The 22,088-nt window shown below is 32.0% G+C and overlaps 1 protein-coding gene across 2 annotated transcripts in view; it reads right to left on the reverse strand.

Moving 5' to 3' along the window:
• LOC143231792 (inaD-like protein) overlaps positions 1-22,088 on the reverse strand; it is a 41,223-nt gene that overhangs the window by 11,818 nt on the left and 7,317 nt on the right. For both annotated transcript variants that reach the window (XM_076466456.1, XM_076466448.1), the window contains exons 2-6: positions 21,744-21,963; positions 14,818-14,921; positions 13,984-14,067; positions 12,357-12,483; positions 11,793-11,871 (exon numbers count right to left, since the gene is read on the reverse strand). In XM_076466456.1, the coding sequence (XP_076322571.1) occupies positions 11,793-11,871; positions 12,357-12,483; positions 13,984-14,067; positions 14,818-14,921; positions 21,744-21,891 (542 nt within the window). In that variant the 5' untranslated portion in view covers positions 21,892-21,963. The remainder of the gene's footprint in view (positions 1-11,792; positions 11,872-12,356; positions 12,484-13,983; positions 14,068-14,817; positions 14,922-21,743; positions 21,964-22,088) is intronic.

The raw sequence follows: 22,088 nt of genomic DNA on the forward strand, positions 1-22,088 counted from the left end.
TCCAGCCATCTCATAATTATTAGATATATGCCCTCCTTTACCATTCCTCAAGAGTCCTGCCCCAGTTCTAACATTTTGTTTACCCTTAATGAATTTAAAGAAAACCATATCGTTAATGTTTAAATTTTCAGCCAACCTATTCTCATAAGGTTTTATGTCCTGTTTTACCAAATTCATTGATTTTATACAATATTCTAAGTCTCCAAACATTTCAGTCAGTTTAAATATTTTAAATTTATGATGTTTTTCTTTAATTTTATCTGTTATACTTTTTGTGAGCCAACCTGATTTTTTTTTTACTTCCAACTGCCCTTTTCTTTCTATAAATAATATGTTTCACATGAATATTTAAAAACATTCCACATCTGATCAGTGTCTCCAAACAACTCAGCTGCTCAATTCACAACAGATAATTCTTGTTGCATCACTTCAAAGTTTGTAACCAAAATATCATTATTTCTTATCTCTATATGCATTAAAACATCGAACCTAGTGGAACAAGGATCACTTGCACCCAAATGTTCCTCAATTTCTACTCTTTCAATCATTTCTATATTTGAAGTTAAAATGAACCTAAAATAACATTGTCTCTAGTAGGTTCCTTGACTAATTTGTAAATAAAACCATCTTAAACAGTTCCAAAAACCCTTTTCTCTCTCATGGTTTGACTCTAGTATTTCCCAGTCTCTATATCTGAAATTAAAATCACCCATAATTGTGACTTCACTAAGTGCTGAAATCTGAATATCAGTGTAAAGTTTCTCACTACTTTCATCAATGTCATTTGTTAGTCTGTAACAAAATACCACTGAAAACCTCATTTGGTAGTCTGTAACAAAATACCACTGAAAACCTTTTCCCTTTACATCCCCCCGTCACGCCAAACATGCTCGCCCTTTCAACCGTGTGGTCTTTATAATGTGATGGTCAGTCCCATTATTTGTTGGCAAAAGAGTAACCCAAGAGGTGGTGGTGGGTGGTGATGACTAGCTGCCTTCCCTCTAGTTTTACACTACTAAATCAGGATGGCTAGCGCGGATACCCTTCGAGTAGCTTGCGAATTTCAAACCAAACCCTTCATATCCACTAAATTTCAAACCAAACCCTTCATATCCACTAAATTTCAAACCAAACCCTTTATATCCACTAAATTTCAAACCAAACCCTTTATATCCACTAAATTTCAAACCAAACCCTTTATATCCACTAAATTCCAAACCAAACCCTTTATATCCACTAAATTTCAAACCAAACCCTTCATATCCACTAAATTCCAAACCAAACCCTTTATATCCACTAAATTTCAAACCAAACCCTTCAACATCCACTAAATTCCAAACCACACCCTTTATATCCACTAAATTCCAAACCAAACCCTTTATATCCACTAAATTCCAAACCAAACCCTTTATATCCACTAAATTTCAAACCAAACCCTTCATATCCACTAAATTTCAAACCAAACCCTTTATATCCACTAAATTTCAAACCAAACTCTTTATATCCACTAAATTCCAAACCAAACCCTTTATATCCACTAAATTCCAAACCAAACCCTTTATATCCACTAAATTCCAAACCAAACCCTTTATATCCACTAAATTTCAAACCAAACCCTTTATATCCACTAAATTCAAACCAAACCCTTTATATCCACTAAATTTCAAACTAAACCCTTCATATCCACTAAATTTCAAACCAAACCCTTTATATCCACTAAATTTCAAACCAAACCCTTGATATCCACTAAATTTCAAACCAAACCCTTGAAATCCACTAAATTCCAAACCAAACCCTTTATATCCACTAAATTTCAAACCAAACCCTTCATATCCACTAAATTCCAAACCAAACCCTTTATATCCACTAAATTTCAAACCAAACCCTTTATGTCCACTAAATTTCAAACCAAACCCTTCAACATCCACTAAATTCCAAACCACACCCTTTATATCCACTAAATTCCAAACCAAACCCTTTATATCCACTAAATTCCAAACCAAACCCTTTATATCCACTAAATTTCAAACTAAACCTTCATATCCACTAATTCCAAACTAAACCCTTTATATCCACTGGTTTCAAACTAAACCCTTTGTATCCACTAAATTTCAAACTAAACCCTTTATATCCACTGGAGATTCCAAACTAGGCCCTTTATATCCACTAAATTTCAAACTAAACAGCACATATCCACTAAATTCCAAACCAAACCCTTTATATCCACTAAATTCCAAACCAAACCCTTTATATCCACTAAATTCCAAACCAAACCCTTTATATCTACTAAATTCCAAACCAAACCCTTTATATCCACTAAACTTCAAACCAAACCCTTCATATCCACTAAATTTCAAACTAAACCCTTTATATCCACTAAATTTCAAACCAAACCCTTCATATCCACTAAATTTCAAACTAAACCCTTGATATCCACTAATTTCAAACTAAACCCTTTATATCCACTAAATTCCAAACTAAACCCTTTATATCCACTAAATTTCAAAACTAAACCCTTTATATCCACTAAATTTTCAAACCAAACCCTTCTATATCTACTGGTTTCAAAACCAAACCCTTTATATCTACTAAATTTCAAACCAAACCCTTCTATATCCACTAAATTTCTAAACTAAACCCTTGATATCCACTAAATTTCAAACTAAACCCTTTATATCCACTAAATTCCAAACCAAACCCTTTATATCCACTAAATTTCAAACCAAACCCTTTATATCCACTAAATTTCAAACTAAACCCTTCATATCCACTAAATTTCAAACTAAACCATTTGTATCCACTGGAATTTCAAACCAAACCCTTCATATCTACTAAATTTCAAACTAAACCCTTTATATCCACTGGATTTCAAACTAAACCCTTTATATCCACTAAATTCCAAACCAAACCCTTTATATCTACTAAATTTCAAACTAAACCCTTCTATATCCACTAAATTCCAAACCAAACCTTTATATCCACTAAATTTCAAACCAAACCCTTCAACATCCACTAAATTCCAAACCAAACCCTTTATATCCACTAAATTCCAAACCAAACCCTTTATATCCACTAAATTTCAAACCAAACCCTTCATATCCACTAAATTCCAAACTAAACCCTTTATATCCACTAAATTTCAAACTAAACCCTTTATATCCACTAAATTCCAAACTAAACCTTTATATCCACTAATTTCAAACCAAACCCTTTATATCCACTAAATACCAAACCAAACCCTTTATATCCACTAAATTCCAAACCACACCCTTTATATCCACTAAATTCCAAACCAAACCCTTTATATCCACTAAATTCCAAACCAAACCCTTTATATCCACTAAATTTCAAACTAAACCCTTCATATCCACTAAATTTCAAACTAAACCAGCTTTATATCCACTAAATTCCAAACTAAACCCTTTATATCCACTAAATTTCAAAACTAAACCCTTCATATCCACTAAATTTCAAACCAAACCCTTTATATCCACTAAATTTCAAACGAAACTCTTTATATCTACTAAATTCCAAACCAAACCCTTTATATCCACTAAATTCCAAACTAGGCCCTTTATATCCACTAAATTTCAAACTAAACCCTTTATATCCACTAAATTCAAACCAAACCCTTTATATCCACTTTAAATTTCAAACCAAACCCTTCATATCTACTAGAATTTCAAACCAAACCTTTTATATCCACTAAATTTCAAACCAAACCTTTGATATCCACTAAATTTCCAACCAAACCCTTTATATCCACTAAATTTCAAACCAAACCCTTCTATATCCACTAAATTCCAAACCAAACCCTTTATATCCACTAAATTTCAAACTAAACCATTCAATATCCACTAAGGTTCCAAACCACACCCTTTATATCCACTAAATTCCAAACTAAACCCTTTATATCCACTAAATTCCAAACTAAACCTTTATATCACTAGATTTCAAACTAAACCCTTCATATCCACTAAATTTTCAAACTAAACCCTTTATATCCACTAAATTTCAAACTAAACTCTTTATATCCACTAAATTCCAAACTAAACCCTTTATATCCACTAAATTCCAAACCAAACCTTTATATCCACTAAATTCCAAACTAAACCCTTTATATCCACTAAATTTCAAACTAAACCCTTTATATCCACTAAATTCAAACCAAACCCTTCATATCCACTAAATTTCAAACCAAACCATTTATATCCACTAAATTTTCAAACCAAACCCTTGATATCCACTAGGTTTCAAACCAAACCCTTTATATCCACTAAATTCCAAACCAAACCCTTTATATCCACTAAATTTCAAACCAAACCCTTCATATCCACTAAATTCCAAACCAAACCCTTTATATCCACTAAATTCCAAACCAAACCCTTTATATCCACTAAATTTCAAACCAAACCCTTCATATCCACTAAATTCCAAACCAAACCATTTATATCCACTAAATTTCAAACTAAACCATTCATATCCACTAAATTCCAAACCAAACCCTTTATATCCACTAAATTTCAAACCAAACCAGCACATATCCACTTAAATTTCAAACTAAACCTTTATATCCACTAAATTCCAAACTAAACTCCTTTTATATCACTAAATTTCAAACCAAACCCTTTATATCTGCTAGATTCCAAACCAAACCCTTTATATCCACTAAATTCCAAACCAAACCCTTTATATCCACTAAATTCCAAACCAAACCTTTATATCTACTAGATTCCAAACTAAACCCTTTATATCCACTAAATTCAAACTAAACCCAGCTATATCCACTAAATTTCAAACCAAACCTTTATATCCACTAAATTTCAAACCAAACCCTTCATATCCACTAAATTTCAAACCAAACCCTTTATATCCACTAAATTTCAAACCAAACCCTTGATATCCACTAAATTTCAAACCAAACCCTTTATATCCACTAAATTTCAAACTAAACCTTTATATCCACTAGGATTCCAAACTAAACCCTTTATATCCACTAAATTTCAAACTAAACCCTTCTATATCCACTAAATTCCAAACTAAACCTTTATATCCACTAAATTTCAAACTAGGCCCTTCAGCATCCACTAAATTCCAAACCAAACCTTTTATATCCACTAAATTCCAAACTAAACCCTTTATATCACTAAATTTCAAACAAACCCTTCATATCCACTAAATTCCAAACCAAACCAGCTTTATATCCACTAAATTTCAAACCAAACCCTTTATATCCACTAAATTCCAAACCAAACCCTTTATATCCACTAAATTTCAAACCAAACCTTTATATCCACTAAATGCCAAACTAAACCCTTTATATCCACTAAATTCCAAACCACACCTTTATATCACTAAATTCCAAACTAAACCCTTTATATCCACTAGAATTCCAAACCAAACCCTTTATATCCACTAAATTTCAAACTAAACCCTTCATATCCACTAAATTTCAAACTAAACCCTTTATATCCACTAAATTCCAAACCAAACCTCTTCATATCCACTAAATTTCAAACCAAACCAGCATATCCACTAAATTTCAAACGAAACTCTTTGTATCCACTAAATTCCAAACCAAACCCTTTATATCCACTGAGTTCCAAACCACACCCTTTATATCCACTAAATTTCAAACCAAACCCTTTATATCCACTAAATTCAAACCAAACCCTTTATATCCACTAAATTTCAAACCAAACCCTTCATATCCACTAAATTTCAAACCAAACCCTTTATATCCACTAAATTTCAAACGAAACTCTTTGTATCCACTAAATTTCAAACCAAACCCTTTTATATCCACTAAATTCCAAACTAAACCTTTATATCCACTAAATTTCAAACCAAACCCTTCTTATATCCACTAAATTCCAAACCAAACCCTTTATATCCACTGGAATTTCAAACTAAACCCTTTATGTCCACTAAATTTCAAACTAAACCTTTTATATCCACTAGATTCCAAACCACACCCTTGATATCCACTAAATTCCAAACCAGGCCCTTTATATCCACTAGATTCCAAACTAAACCCTTTATATCCACTAAATTTCAAACCAAACCCTTCATATCCACTAAATTCCAAACCAAACCTTCATATCCACTAAATTTCAAACTAAACCCTTCTATATCCACTAAATTTCAAACCAAACCTTTATATCCACTAAATTTCAAACCAAACCCTTTATATCCACTAAATTTCAAACTAAACCAGCCATATCCACTAAATTCCAAACCAAACCCTTTATATCCACTAGATTTCAAACTAAACCCTTTATATCCACTAAATTTCAAACCAAACCCTTTATATCCACTAAATTCCAAACCAAACCCTTTATATCCACTAAATTTCAAACTAAACCTTTCATATCCACTAAATTCCAAACTAAACCCTTTATATCCACTAAATTTCAAACCAAACCCTTTGTATATCCACTAGATTCCAAACCAAACCCTTTATATCCACTAAATTTCAAACTAAACCCCTTCATATCCACTAAATTCCAAACTAAACCCTTTATATCCACTAAATTTCAAACTAAACCTTTATGTCTACTAAATTTCAAACTAAACCCTTCAACATCCACTAAATTCCAAACCACACCTTTATATCCACTAAATTCCAAACCAAACCCTTTTATATCACTAAATTCCAAACTAAACCCTTTATATCCACTAAATTTCAAACTAAACCTTCATATCCACTAAATTCCAAACTAAACCTTTTATATCCACTAAATTTCAAACCAAACCTTTTATATCCACTAAATTTCAAACTAAACCTTTGTATATCCACTAAATTCCAAACTAAACCCTTTATATCTACTAAATTCCAAACCAAACCCTTTATATCTACTAGATTCCAAACTAAACCTTTGTATCTACTAGATTTCCAAACTAAACCTTTATGTCCACTAAGTTTAAACTAAACCCTTCTAACATCCACTAAATTCCAAACTACACCCTTTATATCCACTAAATTCCAAACCAAACCCTTTATATCCACTAAATTCCAAACTAAACCCTTTATATCCACTAAATTTCAAACTAAACCCTTTCTATATCCACTAAATTCCAAACTAAACCCTTTATATCCACTAAATTTCAAACTAAACCAGCTTTATATCCACTAAATTTCAAACTAAACCCTTTATATCCACTAAATTCCAAACCAAACCCTTTATATCCACTAAATTTCAAACTAAACCTTTGTATATCCACTAAATTCCAAACTAAACCCTTTATATCCACTAAATTCCAAACCAAACCCTTTATATCCACTAAATTCCCTAAACCCTTTATATCTACTAAATTCCAAACCAAACCCTTTATATCCACTAAATCTCAAACCAAACCCTTCATATCCACTTAAATTTCAAACTAAACCTTTATATCCACTAAATTTCAAACCAAACCCTTGATATCCACTAAATTTCAAACCAAACCCTTTATATCCACTAAATTTCAAACTAAACCCTTGATATCCACTAAATTTCAAACCAAACCTTTTATATCCACTAAATTTCAAACCAAACCTTTTATATCCACTGGATTTCAAAACTAAACCCTTCATATCCACTAAATTTCAAACTAAACCCTTTATATCCACTAAATTTCAAACCAAACCCTTTATATCCACTAAATTTCAAACCAAACCCTTCATATCCACTAAATTCCAAACCAAACCCTTTATATCCACTAAATTTCAAACCAAACCTTCAGCATCCACTACTAACCAAAACCAAACCTTTATATCCACTAAGATTCCAAACCAAACCCTTTATATCCACTAAATTTCAAACAGAAACCCTTCATATCCACTAAATTCCAAACCAAACCCTTTATATCCACTAAATTTCAAACTAAACCTTTATATCACTAGATTCCAAACCAAACCTTTATATCCACTAATTTTCACCAAACCCTTTTGTATCCACTAAATACCAAACCAGGCCCTTTATATCCACTAAATTCCAAACCACACCCTTTATATCCACTAAATTCCAAACCAAACCTTTTATATCCACTAAATTCCAAACTAGGCCTTTATATCCACTAAATTTCAAACTAAACCTTCATATCCACTGGATTTCAAACCAAACCTTTATATCACTAAATTCCAAACCAGGCCCTTTATATCCACTAAATTTCAAACCAAACCTTCATATCACTAAATTTTCAAACTAAACCCTTTATATCACTAGGTTTCAGGCATGAAACTTTTATATCACTAAATTCCAAACTAAACCAGCTTATATCACTAAATTTCCTAAACTAAACCTTTTATATCCACTAAATTTCAAACTAAACCTTTATATCCACTAGGATTCAAACCAAACCCTTTATATCCACTAAATTTCAAACCAGGCCCTTCATATCACTGGAAATTTCAAACCAGGCCATTTATATCCACTAAATTTCAAACAGAAACTTTGTATCCACTAGATTTCAAACTAAACTCCAGCTTATATCACTAGATTCCAAACTAAACCTTTATATCCATTAAATTTCAAACTAAACTTCATATCCACTAAATTCCAAATAAACCCTTTATATCCACTAAATTTCAAACCAAACCCTTTATGTCCACTAAATTTCAAACCAAACCCTTTATATCCACTACCAGGCCACACCTTTGATATCACTAAATTCCAAACTAAACCCTTTATATCCACTAAATTCCAAACTAAACCCTTTATATCCACTAAATTTCAAACCAAACCCTTCATATCACTAAATTCCAAACTAAACCCTTCATATCCACTAAATTTCAAACTAAACCCTTCGTATCCACTAGATTTCAAACCAAACCCTTTATATCCACTAAATTTCAAACTAAACCCTTTATATCCACTAAATTTCAAACTAAACCTTTATATCCACTAAATTCCAAACTAAACCTTTATATCCACTAAATTTCAAACTAAACCCTTTATATCCACTAAATTTCAAACTAAACCCTTTATATCACTAAATTCCAAACTAAACCCTTTATATCTACTAGATTTCAAACTAAACCTTTTATATCCACTAAATTCCAAACTAAACCCTTTGTATCCACTAAATTTCAAACTAAACCCTTTATATCCACTAAATTCCAAACTAAACCTCTTTATATCCACTAAATTTCAAACTAAACCAGCTTTATATCCACTAAATTCCAAACTAAACCCTTTATATCTACTAAATTTCAAACTAAACCCTTTATGTCCACTAAATTTCAAACCAAACCCTTCAACATCCACTAAATTCCAAACCACACCTTTTATATCCACTAAATTCCAAACTAAACTCCTTTATATCCACTAAATTCCAAACCAAACCCTTTATATCCACTAAATTTCAAACTAAACCCTTCATATCCACTAAATTCCAAACTAAACCCCTTTATATCTACTAAATTTCAAACTAAACCCTTTATATCTACTAAATTTCAAACTAAACCTTTTATATCCACTAAATTCCAAACTAAACCTTTTTATATCCACTAAATTCCAAACTAAACCTTTATATCTACTAAATTCCAAACTAAACCCTTTATATCTACTTAAATTTCAAATGAAACTCTTCTATATCTACTTCAATTTCAAACCAAACCAGCATCCACTAAATTTCAAACCAATCCTTCATATCTACTAAATTCCAAACTAAACCCTTCAACATCCACTAAATTTCAAACTAAACCCTTTATATCTACTAAATATCAAACTAAACCCTTCAACATCCACTAAATTCCAAACTAAACCCTTTTATATCCACTAAATTTCAAACAAAACCCTTCATATCCACTAAATTCCAAACTAAACCTTTATATCCACTAAATTTCAAACCAAACCCTTTATATCCACTAAATTTCAAACTAAACCCTTTATATCCACTAAATTCCAAACCAAACCCTTTATATCCACTAAATTCCAAACCAAACCCTTTATATCTACTAAATTCCAAACCAAACCCTTTATATCCACTAAACTTCAAACGAAACCCTTCATATCCACTAAATTTCAAACCAAACCCTTTATATCCACTAAATTTCAAACCAAACCCTTCATATCTACTAAATTCCAAACCAAACCCTTCAACATCCACTAAATTTCAAACCAAACCCTTTATATCCACTAAATATCAAACCAAACCCTTCAACATCCACTAAATTCCAAACCAAACCCTTTATATTCACTAAATTCCAAACCAAACCCTTTATATCCACTAAATTCCAAACCAAACCTTATACATGTACCATTACAATAGTAACAATTAAGCCTATCCTTATATCTACTTCCATTATAGGGTTTTTATTAATTTTCTATGACGTCTTTACTCATTAAATGTGTTAAACTTTTTTTCTATATTTTATTCTTTCTGCATTCTTTGCCCTCACCACTGACCGTGTAGTTCTCGCTTCAACTTCCTTCAGAGCTGGGTTAATAGCCTTAGTACAATCCATACTCTATTTAAACACAAACAACCCATTCCATATTTTTTTCCACTACACCGATCTCACAAGTCCAACAACTCTATACGCTCATCTTTACTTACTAACTTAAACCTAACATTTAACCAAGGTGATCTACTTCATCCCTGAAGTATACTAACTTAAACATAACATTTAACCACGGTGATCTACTTCATCCCTGAAGTATACTAACTTAAACCTAACATTTAACCACGGTGATCTACTTCATCCCTGAAGTATACTAACTTAAACCTAACATTTAACCATGGTGATCTACTTCATTCCTGAAGTATACTAACTTAAACCTAACATTTAACCACGGTGATCTACTTCATCCCTGAAGTATACTAACTTAAACATAACATTTAACCATGGTGATCTACTTCATCCCTGAAGTATACTAACTTAAACCTAACGTTTAACTATGGTAATCTACTTCATCCCTGAAGTATACTAACTTAAACCTAACATTTAACCACGGTGATCTACTTCATCCCTGAAGTATACTAACTTAAACCTAACATTTATCTATGGTGATCTACTTCATCCCTGAAGTATACTAACTTAAACCTAACATTTAACCATGGTGATCTACTTCATCCCTGAAGTTAATTCTGGACAGTATTTCTGACAAAACTAAGATATGGCCTTTTTCTTTAAACGCTTTTATTAACCCTTTGTATTGTAATGACGAGAATCAATGTGGAGTTACTGTGTCTGTAGTAGTGAGAAGCAATGTGTAGCCATAGTGTTAATCTGATGGTAAAGAAGTGAGACAATATAGAAGCTTGAATATTGTTCAGGCTGGTGTAAGTGCTGAACTGCTGTTAAAGTTGCAGTTAGAGAAGTAAGACAGGAAAAGCGCTTAGCTGCTTTTATATTAGTGAGAGAGAGAGTGCTTGTTTGTTTTGTATTGGTGAGACAGAAGAAGTACTTCGTTGGTGTTAGGGAAATAAGACAGACGTGCTTGGTTGCTTTTAAAGACGTGAGATAGGAGAAGTGCTGGGAATTGTTTATGGAATGTTAAAATACGACTTGGAAAAGCTACAAGACTTGTATCACGGTTGTAGGTAAACAACATTTCAAGCGCCAGGTTTATTTTTAGATAAACCATTAAAGAGTAAAAAAATAGTCCATTATTTCTTCAAATGTTGAAAGTGGGAATCTTTGGGAATTTTGAAGAAGAAATAATTCTTGTTTCTGGATATAGAAAGTCCCACATATCTTTTCAACGTGTACTTTTAACTGCTCATGGCAGTTAAAACAGTTAAAGAAAGACATATACACTAATCTAGATTCACTTTATACGGTGATAAATGGTGTATAAACTCACACTCTTTGCATCACGCTGAGGCCTAATCGTTCCGTGATGCTAGATTTTCGGAGTTCAACAGTGATGAATTTGGTAGCTTCTGAAGAAGAAAGACGGAGAGAATTTTAGTTAAGTGTTATATTATTAAAACACACGTGTTATTATTTCACTTGTAAAAGAATCAACTTTGGCCAACTATAAATGGACTGTTTTAGATGTCAATCTGATCCTACGTTATTCAATTATCATTACAGAAAAAAATTATAATTTTAAATCGATGGAGTAATAAATGTATAATTATGCTTAGTATATGAGGCCTCTTTTCATTTTATTTTAAACACAAAAAACGTAAAAAACTAATTCCAGACCACGAGAATACTCACAGGCATTTATTTGTCTTATACAACCTTGATAGCTAATTTTTAAGGTGTGAAAGTAAAACGTTATATTTTCCTTTTCTGTCTTATTGTATTCGACATATTTAACTAATGGTTCCTTCCTTCATACTTACACAGTAGTATAATTGTTATAAGAGTACATTAGATGTACTTCATTTTATTTTGTACAGTTCATTTCCAGACCTACTTTCTCTTGATGTGAAAAGTTTTTGTGGGTTTTCCCTGAGGACCAACAATCTGACGGGAGAGGGCGCTTCTCTCAAAGAACGCAAGGTTTCAGTGGTTGGTTGATCCCGCAAGGGAATCTCGTTTACCTGTATAGATGAAGCACGAGATGGTAACGTGATTCAGATATTTACACTATTTATTGATTTTTAAAACCACAATGTTGTGATTCGCATATTTACACTATTTATTGATTTTCCCTGACGTCACTTCTTATAATGTCTAGAAACTCAGCTACACTATTGTGAAGTTGTATTCAGTGTATGTTAATAGGGTTTAAAGTAGATATAAAAATCCAAGATCTCACGTTTAAACTCAAACTAAAGTAAATATATGCTTATATGTTAATAGTGTATCAGGTTTATTTTGAACTTTGTAAAACTCAACAGAAGTACTTGTTTTAATGTTTTAAAAGGATTGTACATTTCGATTTTCATTTTAAGTTGCAAAAACCAAAAACCCCAAGATTTCTGACAGGTTAAAATCTTATATTATAAACTTCACAAAATCAGTAGAGCTTGCATTGACGTGAAAGTTTTTTTTATATTAAAAGTTTTAAAATAAGTATTAAGTAATCTATTTTAAGATTTTTTGTAATTGTTTGAACAAAGTAGAAAAGATATAGCAATGGCTGCCACAAAAGCTAATCTGAAAACGAAACGTACCATGAAAATCAAAAAACAAGTAACACAGAGACACAAGGATATATAGAAGTTAACTTCAAAATCGAAGTAACGCATGCTGTAAATAAACGGGAGGTAATATGCAAACTAAGTAATATATGCTTCGTCTGTGCAACTAAACCACACTGTCACAAAGAAAGGGTTGATTTGTAAAACTAAACCACACTGTCGCAAAGAAAGGGTTGATTTGTAAAACTAAACCACACTGTCACAAAGAAAGGGTTGATTTGTAAAACTAATCCACACTATCACAAAGAAAGGGTTGATTTGTAAAACTAAACCACACTGTCACAAAGAAAGGGTTGATTTGTAAAACTAATCCACACTGTCACAAAAAAAGGGTTGATTTGTAACACTAATCCACACTGTCACAAAGAAAGGGTTGATTTGTAAAACTAAACCACACTGTCACAAAGAAAGGGTTGATTTGTAAAACTAAACCACACTGTCACAAAGAAAGGGTTGATTTGTAAAACTAAACCACACTGTCACAAAGAGAGTTATAATTTGTAAAACTAAATTTCATTGTGTCACAAAGAGAGGTTTATTCTGTAAAAGTAAATTAAGCTGCGTCACTAGATAAGATAAATGATGTTTCTAGTTCCTCAACATCATGTGTAAAAAATAACTACAGTAAATCCATTAGTGATATGACCAAAACATGATAGAAATAAGTGGTTATTAATTTCCTTTTAAGTATTTATGTTTTAAAATATTGTTTTCGATATCGGAGTGTGTTTTCTTTCAAATATACTGTATTATATTCATATTATAAAATAAACCTAATGACTAGATATGTTTATTTTTTGTTTAGGTTATATATGTTGAATTTCAAATGATAGATATTAGTGGTCACGTGCAAGCGTAATGTCATCAGTGAAATGGATATGTAATTACATAACCCACCGCTAGGAGAAGGTCCCCTGCTTTTAATCGTCCATCTTTGTAGGCTGCTCCTCCATGGTGGATTTTAGTTACACATACTACTTCCTGAAAAATATCATATATCAAATATCAGTATCCTGAAAAATATCGATGAGTGTTTGTTTTAAATATGAACTAAAAACAACAGCCACTTTCTGCATTATGTATCACTTATCACGCTACTAAGTTTATTTAGTATGCCATCGTTAAGCGATCATTAGTACAGTTTCACTCGCTAGATGTCGCTATTAAGAAAAATATAATATATTGTATGTTTTATTATAGCGAAGCCACATTGGGCTATCTGTTTAGTCCATCGACGGGAACCAAGTCCCTGATTTTAGCGTTCTAAATCCGTAGACTTACCGCTGTACTAGCGGAGGACAATATAAAATATAAATTTTAATAAAAGTTTTAATACACATACCAGCCATCTTGAGATACATTTTTACTTCAAGTGGGTTTCTCGTCATTACGAGATGTCGCTATTGTTAAATATTCAAAACGTCATGAAATAGGCGTTTCCCAGCTTTGTGATTTTACCCCAGTTAACTAAGTTGAAAGTCACCGATATTTGTTATTACCGTGTTCTGTTGTTTATAGTATTATGTATATTATATCCAAATAGTTACTACTATATGTCACCTTTAATACGTATCCATCAATACCATAAATTCTGTAACCAGCATTTGGATATTTTATTATACTGGAATGTATATAGCGGTAGGCATCACCATTGTTTTCTGCTCATCATCCTCTAACCATTATAATTATATTCAAATTTTCACCGCTAGGTGTCACCAATATACTACTCACCAGATAAGTGTCACTCCCACCAGCTACACTGATTCCCAGCTCGTTCTTGTCTTTCTTCAGGACTATTGTCGTCTCCACGAAGTCTTGAATGTTGCTTAGTGGTCCTATACAGGAAAAAATAAATAAATAATTAGCACTTCATCTAATTAGTCATGAAAAGATAGCTTCAGCTTTTAATTAATACAGCTAGTAGGCTTTTAATACAACCTAGCAGCACATCTGATGAAAGTTTAACGAAGTTAATTATATAGAGTTAACTCAAACTTTTTCTAAGTTCATTGTATTTTTTGTTTAGATATGTTTTAAATAAATTCATACGCATTTATTCTTATTGTAGCTTTCATTGTATTTTGAAACTTTGTGTTGTAAATAAATAAGACTAAATTAGTAAAACAATAAAAATAATGAGTAATAATTAAAATCACTCACCAGTTTGGAGTGTTTCAGATGTGTCTCAGAACGACTGGTATGGGGATCAAAACTTTTATATATAATTAAAATCACTCACCAGTTTGGAGTGTTTCAGATGTGTCTCAGAACGACTGGTATGGGGATCAAAACTTTTATATATAATTAAAATCACTCACCAGTTTGGAGTGTTTCAGATGTGTCTCAAAACGACCGGTATGGGTATCAAAACTTTATATATAATTAAAATCACTCACCAGTTTGGAGTGTTTCAGATGTGTCTCAGAACGACCGGTATGGGGATCAAAACTTTTATATATAATTAAAATCACTCACCAGTTTGGAGTGTTTCAGATGTGTCTCAGAACGACTGGTATGGGGATCAAAACTTTTATATATAATTAAAATCACTCACCAGTTTGGAGTGTTTCAGATGTGTCTCAAAACGACCGGTATGGGTATCAAAACTTTTATATATAATTAAAATCACTCACCAGTTTGGAGTGTTTCAGATGTGTCTCAGAACGACCGGTATGGGTATCAAAACTTTTATATATAATTAAAATCACTCACCAGTTTGGAGTGTTTCAGATGTGTCTCAAAACGACCGGTATGGGTATCAAAACTTTTATATATAATTAAAATCACTCACCAGTTTGGAGTGTTTCAGATGTGTCTCAGAACGACCGGTATGGGGATCAAAACTTTATATATAATTAAAATCACTCACCAGTTTGGAGTGTTTCAGATGTGTCTCAGAACGACTGGTATGGGGATCAAAACTTTTATATATAATTAAAATCACTCACCAGTTTGGAGTGTTTCAGATGTGTCTCAAAACGACCGGTATGGGTATCAAAACTTTTATATATAATTAAAATCACTCACCAGTTTGGAGTGTTTCAGATGTGTCTCAGAACGACCGGTATGGGGATCAAAACTTTTATATATAATTAAAATCACTCACCAGTTTGGAGTGTTTCAGATGTGTCTCAGAACGACTGGTATGGGGATCAAAACTTTTATATATAATTAAAATCACTCACCAGTTTGGAGTGTTTCAGATGTGTCTCAGAACGACCGGTATGGGGATCAAAACTTTTATATATAATTAAAATCACTCACCAGTTTGGAGTGTTTCAGATGTGTCTCAGAACGACTGGTATGGGGATCAAAACTTTTATATATAATTAAAATCACTCACCAGTTTGGAGTGATGTGTCTCAGAACGACCGGTATGGGGATCAAAACTTTTATATATAATTAAAATCACTCACCAGTTTGGAGTGTTTCAGATGTGTCTCAGAACGACCGGTATGGGGATCAAAACTTTTATATATAATTAAAATCACTCACCAGTTTGGAGTGTTTCAGATGTGTCTCAGAACGACTGGTATGGATATCAAAACTTTTATATAAATAAAGCAGAGAACAACTTCTTAATAAGTAATACTAATACTACTTAACAAGTAATACTAATACTATTTAATAAGTAATACTAATACTACTTAATAAATAATATTAATACTACTTAATAAGTAATACTAATACTACAAATATCATAAGTAAATAATTCATAATATTTTCTAAGGACATGAAGAAACTAAGAAAACTGTGGAAAGAAAGCTGAAAGTACAAAGGAGGACAAAGTTCGTGAAGAGAACGAAAGGGAACACATGTAGTTGGAAAATAAGAAGAGGAAGCTGAATCAGTTGGTTCAGTATACTTGGAAACGAAGATAAAAATAGTATTTGTTTGATGAAACCTTTAGTTATAATGTGTAGTACACCTATAACATACTGTTGTTAACTTAACATGTATAGAACAAATGGAAAGAATAACTTAAACACACACTTTACCAGTTTCGTAACTCTTCAGTCGATGTTAAACACTCACACTTACATGAACTTAACCGTTACAACTTTATGAAGTGTAACTAATGTAACCAGTTTCATAACTCTGCAGTCGATGTTAAAAACTTGTAGGATGAACTTAACCGTTCAATAATTATTCAACTGTGTGAGTTCAACGTATGTAATAGTAACATAGGAATGTTGAGTTGAAATTAATATGTGTTTAACAACGTTTCGCCATTAAGTCTGTACAGTTTGTTGAAACGGAGCATTTTTCCTGCTTTGTTTTGATAAATGTTATTTTCTGCTGTAATTTTACCATTTACCCTTGTTACGTGTTTTGATTTTTTTCGGAAGAGTCTTCGATTTATTATGCTATGTAGTAATATATTAATATGTGCTAATTTTATGTTATTTGTCAGCAAGATTAATATTCACAATTTTCTTTTTTTTTAAACACAAATATATGTTTATATAAAAACATGAAACAATACAATTTATTTTAATTGTTATTACTAATAGTTATTACAAATGATGATTTATATACAATAGTTTTATAAACTTATGGAGAACACTGAGTTTTTTATCTAGTATGGAACTAAATATTTTATCGATTATCCAGGTCCACGACGAGCAACAAATTAATTCTGAGTTGATACTGTCACACATCTTGTTTAGGCTAGCTAGCTTGTTTGGCCTCACACTGATTAAAGCTCACTTTTTACCGAAGATATTTGTACAAATAATAACGTTTGAAGTAATTCACTCATGTTGAACGGCTTATAATGTTCGAAATCTATAAATATTCTTGGTGCAAATCTGTAGTTTTCCGATTAGTAGACGATAATTACAATTGTAGCTTCCTAGGCCTATAACACAGTGGCTATAGCTGACGTATAAAAATACCCTGTCTCTCGGCGCGTCGGTTTTTATATACCAATCACGAGAGTTTCTAGAATTTTCAAAATGATCTCGTGCGTTTTGGTGGACAAATATTGTTGATATTTACAATCAGAAACGTTCTAAAATTTCGAGAACAGGAGGACTGACGCAATGCATAATGAAAAATATACGACACATGCAAAGAAGAAAATTATATAGAAATAATCGTAGACACTAAACTATATGTACAACAGTAAACCTGTTATATCCTGCAACATCGAATTACCAGAAAAGTATTTATTAATAGCATGGAAGTTCATTAGCAACCACGACACTGCATTCTTCCTCCATCTATATATTTTTGTCAGTTACAGCAGGTAATATATTGTATGGAACATAGTGATTAAACAACTGTAACGCTATTCGTAAACGTGCCCCATTCTTTCTAGCTTCAATAGCAAGTGAAAACAAATCGACACGGAGATATGCTTGTTTCTTCAGATTGTGTGGCAAATTACACAGTTAGATAGTGAAGAAGCTATACAGTTAGAAATGTAAACAATTTAGTTCCACAGTTCTGTTTCCTAGCGACGGAAAATGTGTACGAAGTTCTTTGTCTTGTTAGATTTGTTTGTATCTCGAACAGAAACTAGTGTTTGACTCTACTTGTCACAGCGAGTTTTCACGTCAATAAATCGTATTGAACAGCTAGTATTCCCTTGTTAAAGAAGGTTGTTGAATCATATATAACGCCGGGTTACATCTAAAGACAATGGATTGGTTATTCATTACATAAATATTCAAATTCCAGTTTTAAACGAGTAAGATAGATGCATATATAATCAGGTTACGTTTAAATAGAAGGTTTATTTTTATAGGCAAAGATCTTAACTGAAACATACAGAGTTAATACATTAACTATCTATCAACTAAGCTAACCACATATCTCATACTTAAACCACTAGTATTACATTAACTAGTTACTAACATTCCACTTACCACATAACTCATACTTAAACCACTAGGATTACAACATTAACTAGTTAGTGACATTCCACTTATCACATAACTCATTCTTAAACCACTAGGATTACAACATTAACTAGTTAGTGACATTCCACTTATCACATAACTCATTCTTAAACCACTAGGATTACATTAATTAGTTACTAACATTCCACTTATCACATAACTCATTCTTAAACCACAAGGATAACAACATTAACTAGTTAGTGACATTCCACTTACCACATAACTCATTCTTAAACCACTATGATTAGAATATTAACTGGTTAGTAACATTCCACTTACCACATAATTCATTCTTAAACCACTAGGATTACAACGTTAACTAGTTAGTAACTTTCGACTTACCACCTAACTTATTCTTAAACCTACAGAGTTCTTGGAGCTGACAAGTGTTAGAACACTTTATTATTGTTATAGTCCAAGTGTCAGAATGATCTTAACTAGTGTAAAAGAACATTCTTGGTGTTATATACTGATTTGTCAGAACGATCTCCACTTGTGGTAGAATACTTTTAGTGTTACATACCGAGTTCTCGTAACGATCTCCACTTGTGTTAGAACACTTTTATTGTTACATACCGAGTTCTCGTGACGATCTCCACTTGTGTTAGAACACTTTTAGTGTTACATACCGAGTTCTCGTAACGATCTCCACTTGTGTTAGAACACTTTTAGTGTTACATACCGAGTTCTCGTGACGATCTCCACTTGTGTTAGAACACTTTTAGTGTTACATACCGAGTTCTAGTAACGATCTCCACTTGTGTTAGAACACTTTTAGTGTTACATACCGAGTTCCTGTAACGATCTCCACTTGTGTTAGAACACTTTTAGTGTTACATACCGAGTTCTCGTAACGATCTCCACTTGTGTTAGAACACTTTTAGTGTTACATACCGAGTTCTCGTAACGATCTTTACTTGGGTTAGAGTATTGGAAAAATATCTAAAAATTATATTTATTTGTTATTAAACTTTGTATAAATGTAGAGAAAGAAGGCGCCAACTGGAAATTGTTCATGTACTGATGAATAGAACGAGTATTGGTGGAAGAACTTATAGCTTATGTTTGTTTATTTAAAGAGATAAATTTGACCACAGTGAGGTCATTCTAATATTAGTTTCTCTTTAAAATCAGGTACGTACTAAAATGTTGAGGTAACGAGTTTAAAGTTTCTGTTATAGTTATAAAACCACATATTTCCTTGGTGGCTTGGCAGTCAATATGGGAGCTTATAATTCTGGAATCAGATTTTATTACAATGGTAAAACCGAATGTTTAGGGTTACAACAGAGACGTGTTTATAGCTGATAATGGAGAGAACAATGAACTATCACGTAAACTAATTAACCCCCAAATTACAGATTCTTAAAGATAACACTCACAAATATTCATGCCCTAACCAGCTTGTGGGTTTCAAATTTTTAAACACTGTGTGAGTTACAAACACATAAATGTAAAAGAATCATCAGTAATGTATGAAATTAATCTCATTAACTAGTGCTAACTTATTTTAAAAAGTTTCATTAGTAATTTAATTAATATTATTAATTACTGTTAACGTATTTTACAGTTTCATTAATTATGTAATTATTATTACTATTAATGTATTTCACAATGTTTCATCAGGAATATAATTAATATTACTAATTACTGCTGATATATTTCACAAAGTTTCATCAATTACATAATTAATTTTAATAATTATTGGTAACCTATTTTACGAAGTTTCATTAATAGTATAATTAATTACTGCTAATAATTTAACCTTATTAACTGCTTAAAACCTGTTTCAAATCTTCATCAATAACATAATTAAATCTTATAAATTGCTGCTAATTTATGTTATAAAGGTTCACTGCTGATATAATTAATAATACTTATTGCTTTTAACATATTTTATTCAGAAAATGAGTGATTGCACTTACTGGTTCGTGCTTTACAGAAAAACAAACCTAACACTCATCCATACATTGATTTCACTGCTAATGAAGTACATGAAAAATAAATCATGTATTTAAGAAATCTAAATGTGGGCCGTCTAGATGTGGAACAGTTAAATTTAAATGTAGGCAGTCTAGTTGTGGAACAGTTAAATTTAAATGTAGGCAGTCTAGATGTGGAACAGTTAAATTTAAATGTAGGCAGTCTAGATGTGGAACAGTTAAATCTAAATGTAGGCAGTCTAGATGTGGAACAGTTAAATTTAAATGTAGGCAGTCTAGATGTGGAACAGCTAAGTCTAAATGTGGGCAGTTTAGATGTGGAACAGTTAAATTTAAATGTAGGCAGTCTAGATGTGGAACAGTTAAATCTAAATGTAGGCAGTCTAGATGTGGAACAGTTAAATTTAAATGTAGGCAGTCTAGATGTGGAACAGCTAAGTCTAAATGTGGGCAGTTTAGATGTGGAACAGTTAAATTTAAATGTAGGCAGTTTAGATGTGGAACAGTTAAATTTAAATGTAGGCAGTCTAGATGTGGAACAGCTAAGTCTAAATGTGGGCAGTTTAGATGTGGAATAGTTAAATCTAAATGTAGGCAGTCTAGAAACAGTATAGAAAAAGAATGGGCGATAAGGAACACAGAGTAATAGAAGAATATTGTCCTTAATAGAATAAGAGATAACTAATTATTATTGTTTTGAATTGGTTTCGGCAATGTTTAACAAGTGGGATTTAATCTCTTCGTTTAACAAGCAATGATGTGTTGCCAAAGTAGAAAAATAACTGAAACTGCCGATTCTGCAACTTACCACATATTGGCATTAAGATGGAGGCATGGCAGGGTGACAAGCGATTATCGGATGCCACTGTTTCGTCAGGGAGAACAACCATTTCGAAAGCATCATGTTTGATTTTAGGACACATAAATTTGTTGTCTTTGCTCCCAATGGTATCCATTCTTTTTTCCGAGGCGTCGTCTGATGATCAGTCATCAACAAATTGTCCAGTAATCGACATAATACTTTCAATCTGTAATCAGAATGTGTCCAAGGAAACAATCCTTAAAACCAATAGCAAACTAAATGTTCCCAAGGAAACACTCCTTAAAACCAATAGCAAACTAAATGTGTCCAAGGAAACAATCCTTAAAACCA

The sequence above is a fragment of the Tachypleus tridentatus genome, chromosome 1 (assembly GCF_004210375.1).
Source record: "Tachypleus tridentatus isolate NWPU-2018 chromosome 1, ASM421037v1, whole genome shotgun sequence".
Classification (NCBI taxonomy): Eukaryota; Metazoa; Arthropoda; class Merostomata; order Xiphosura; family Limulidae; genus Tachypleus; species Tachypleus tridentatus.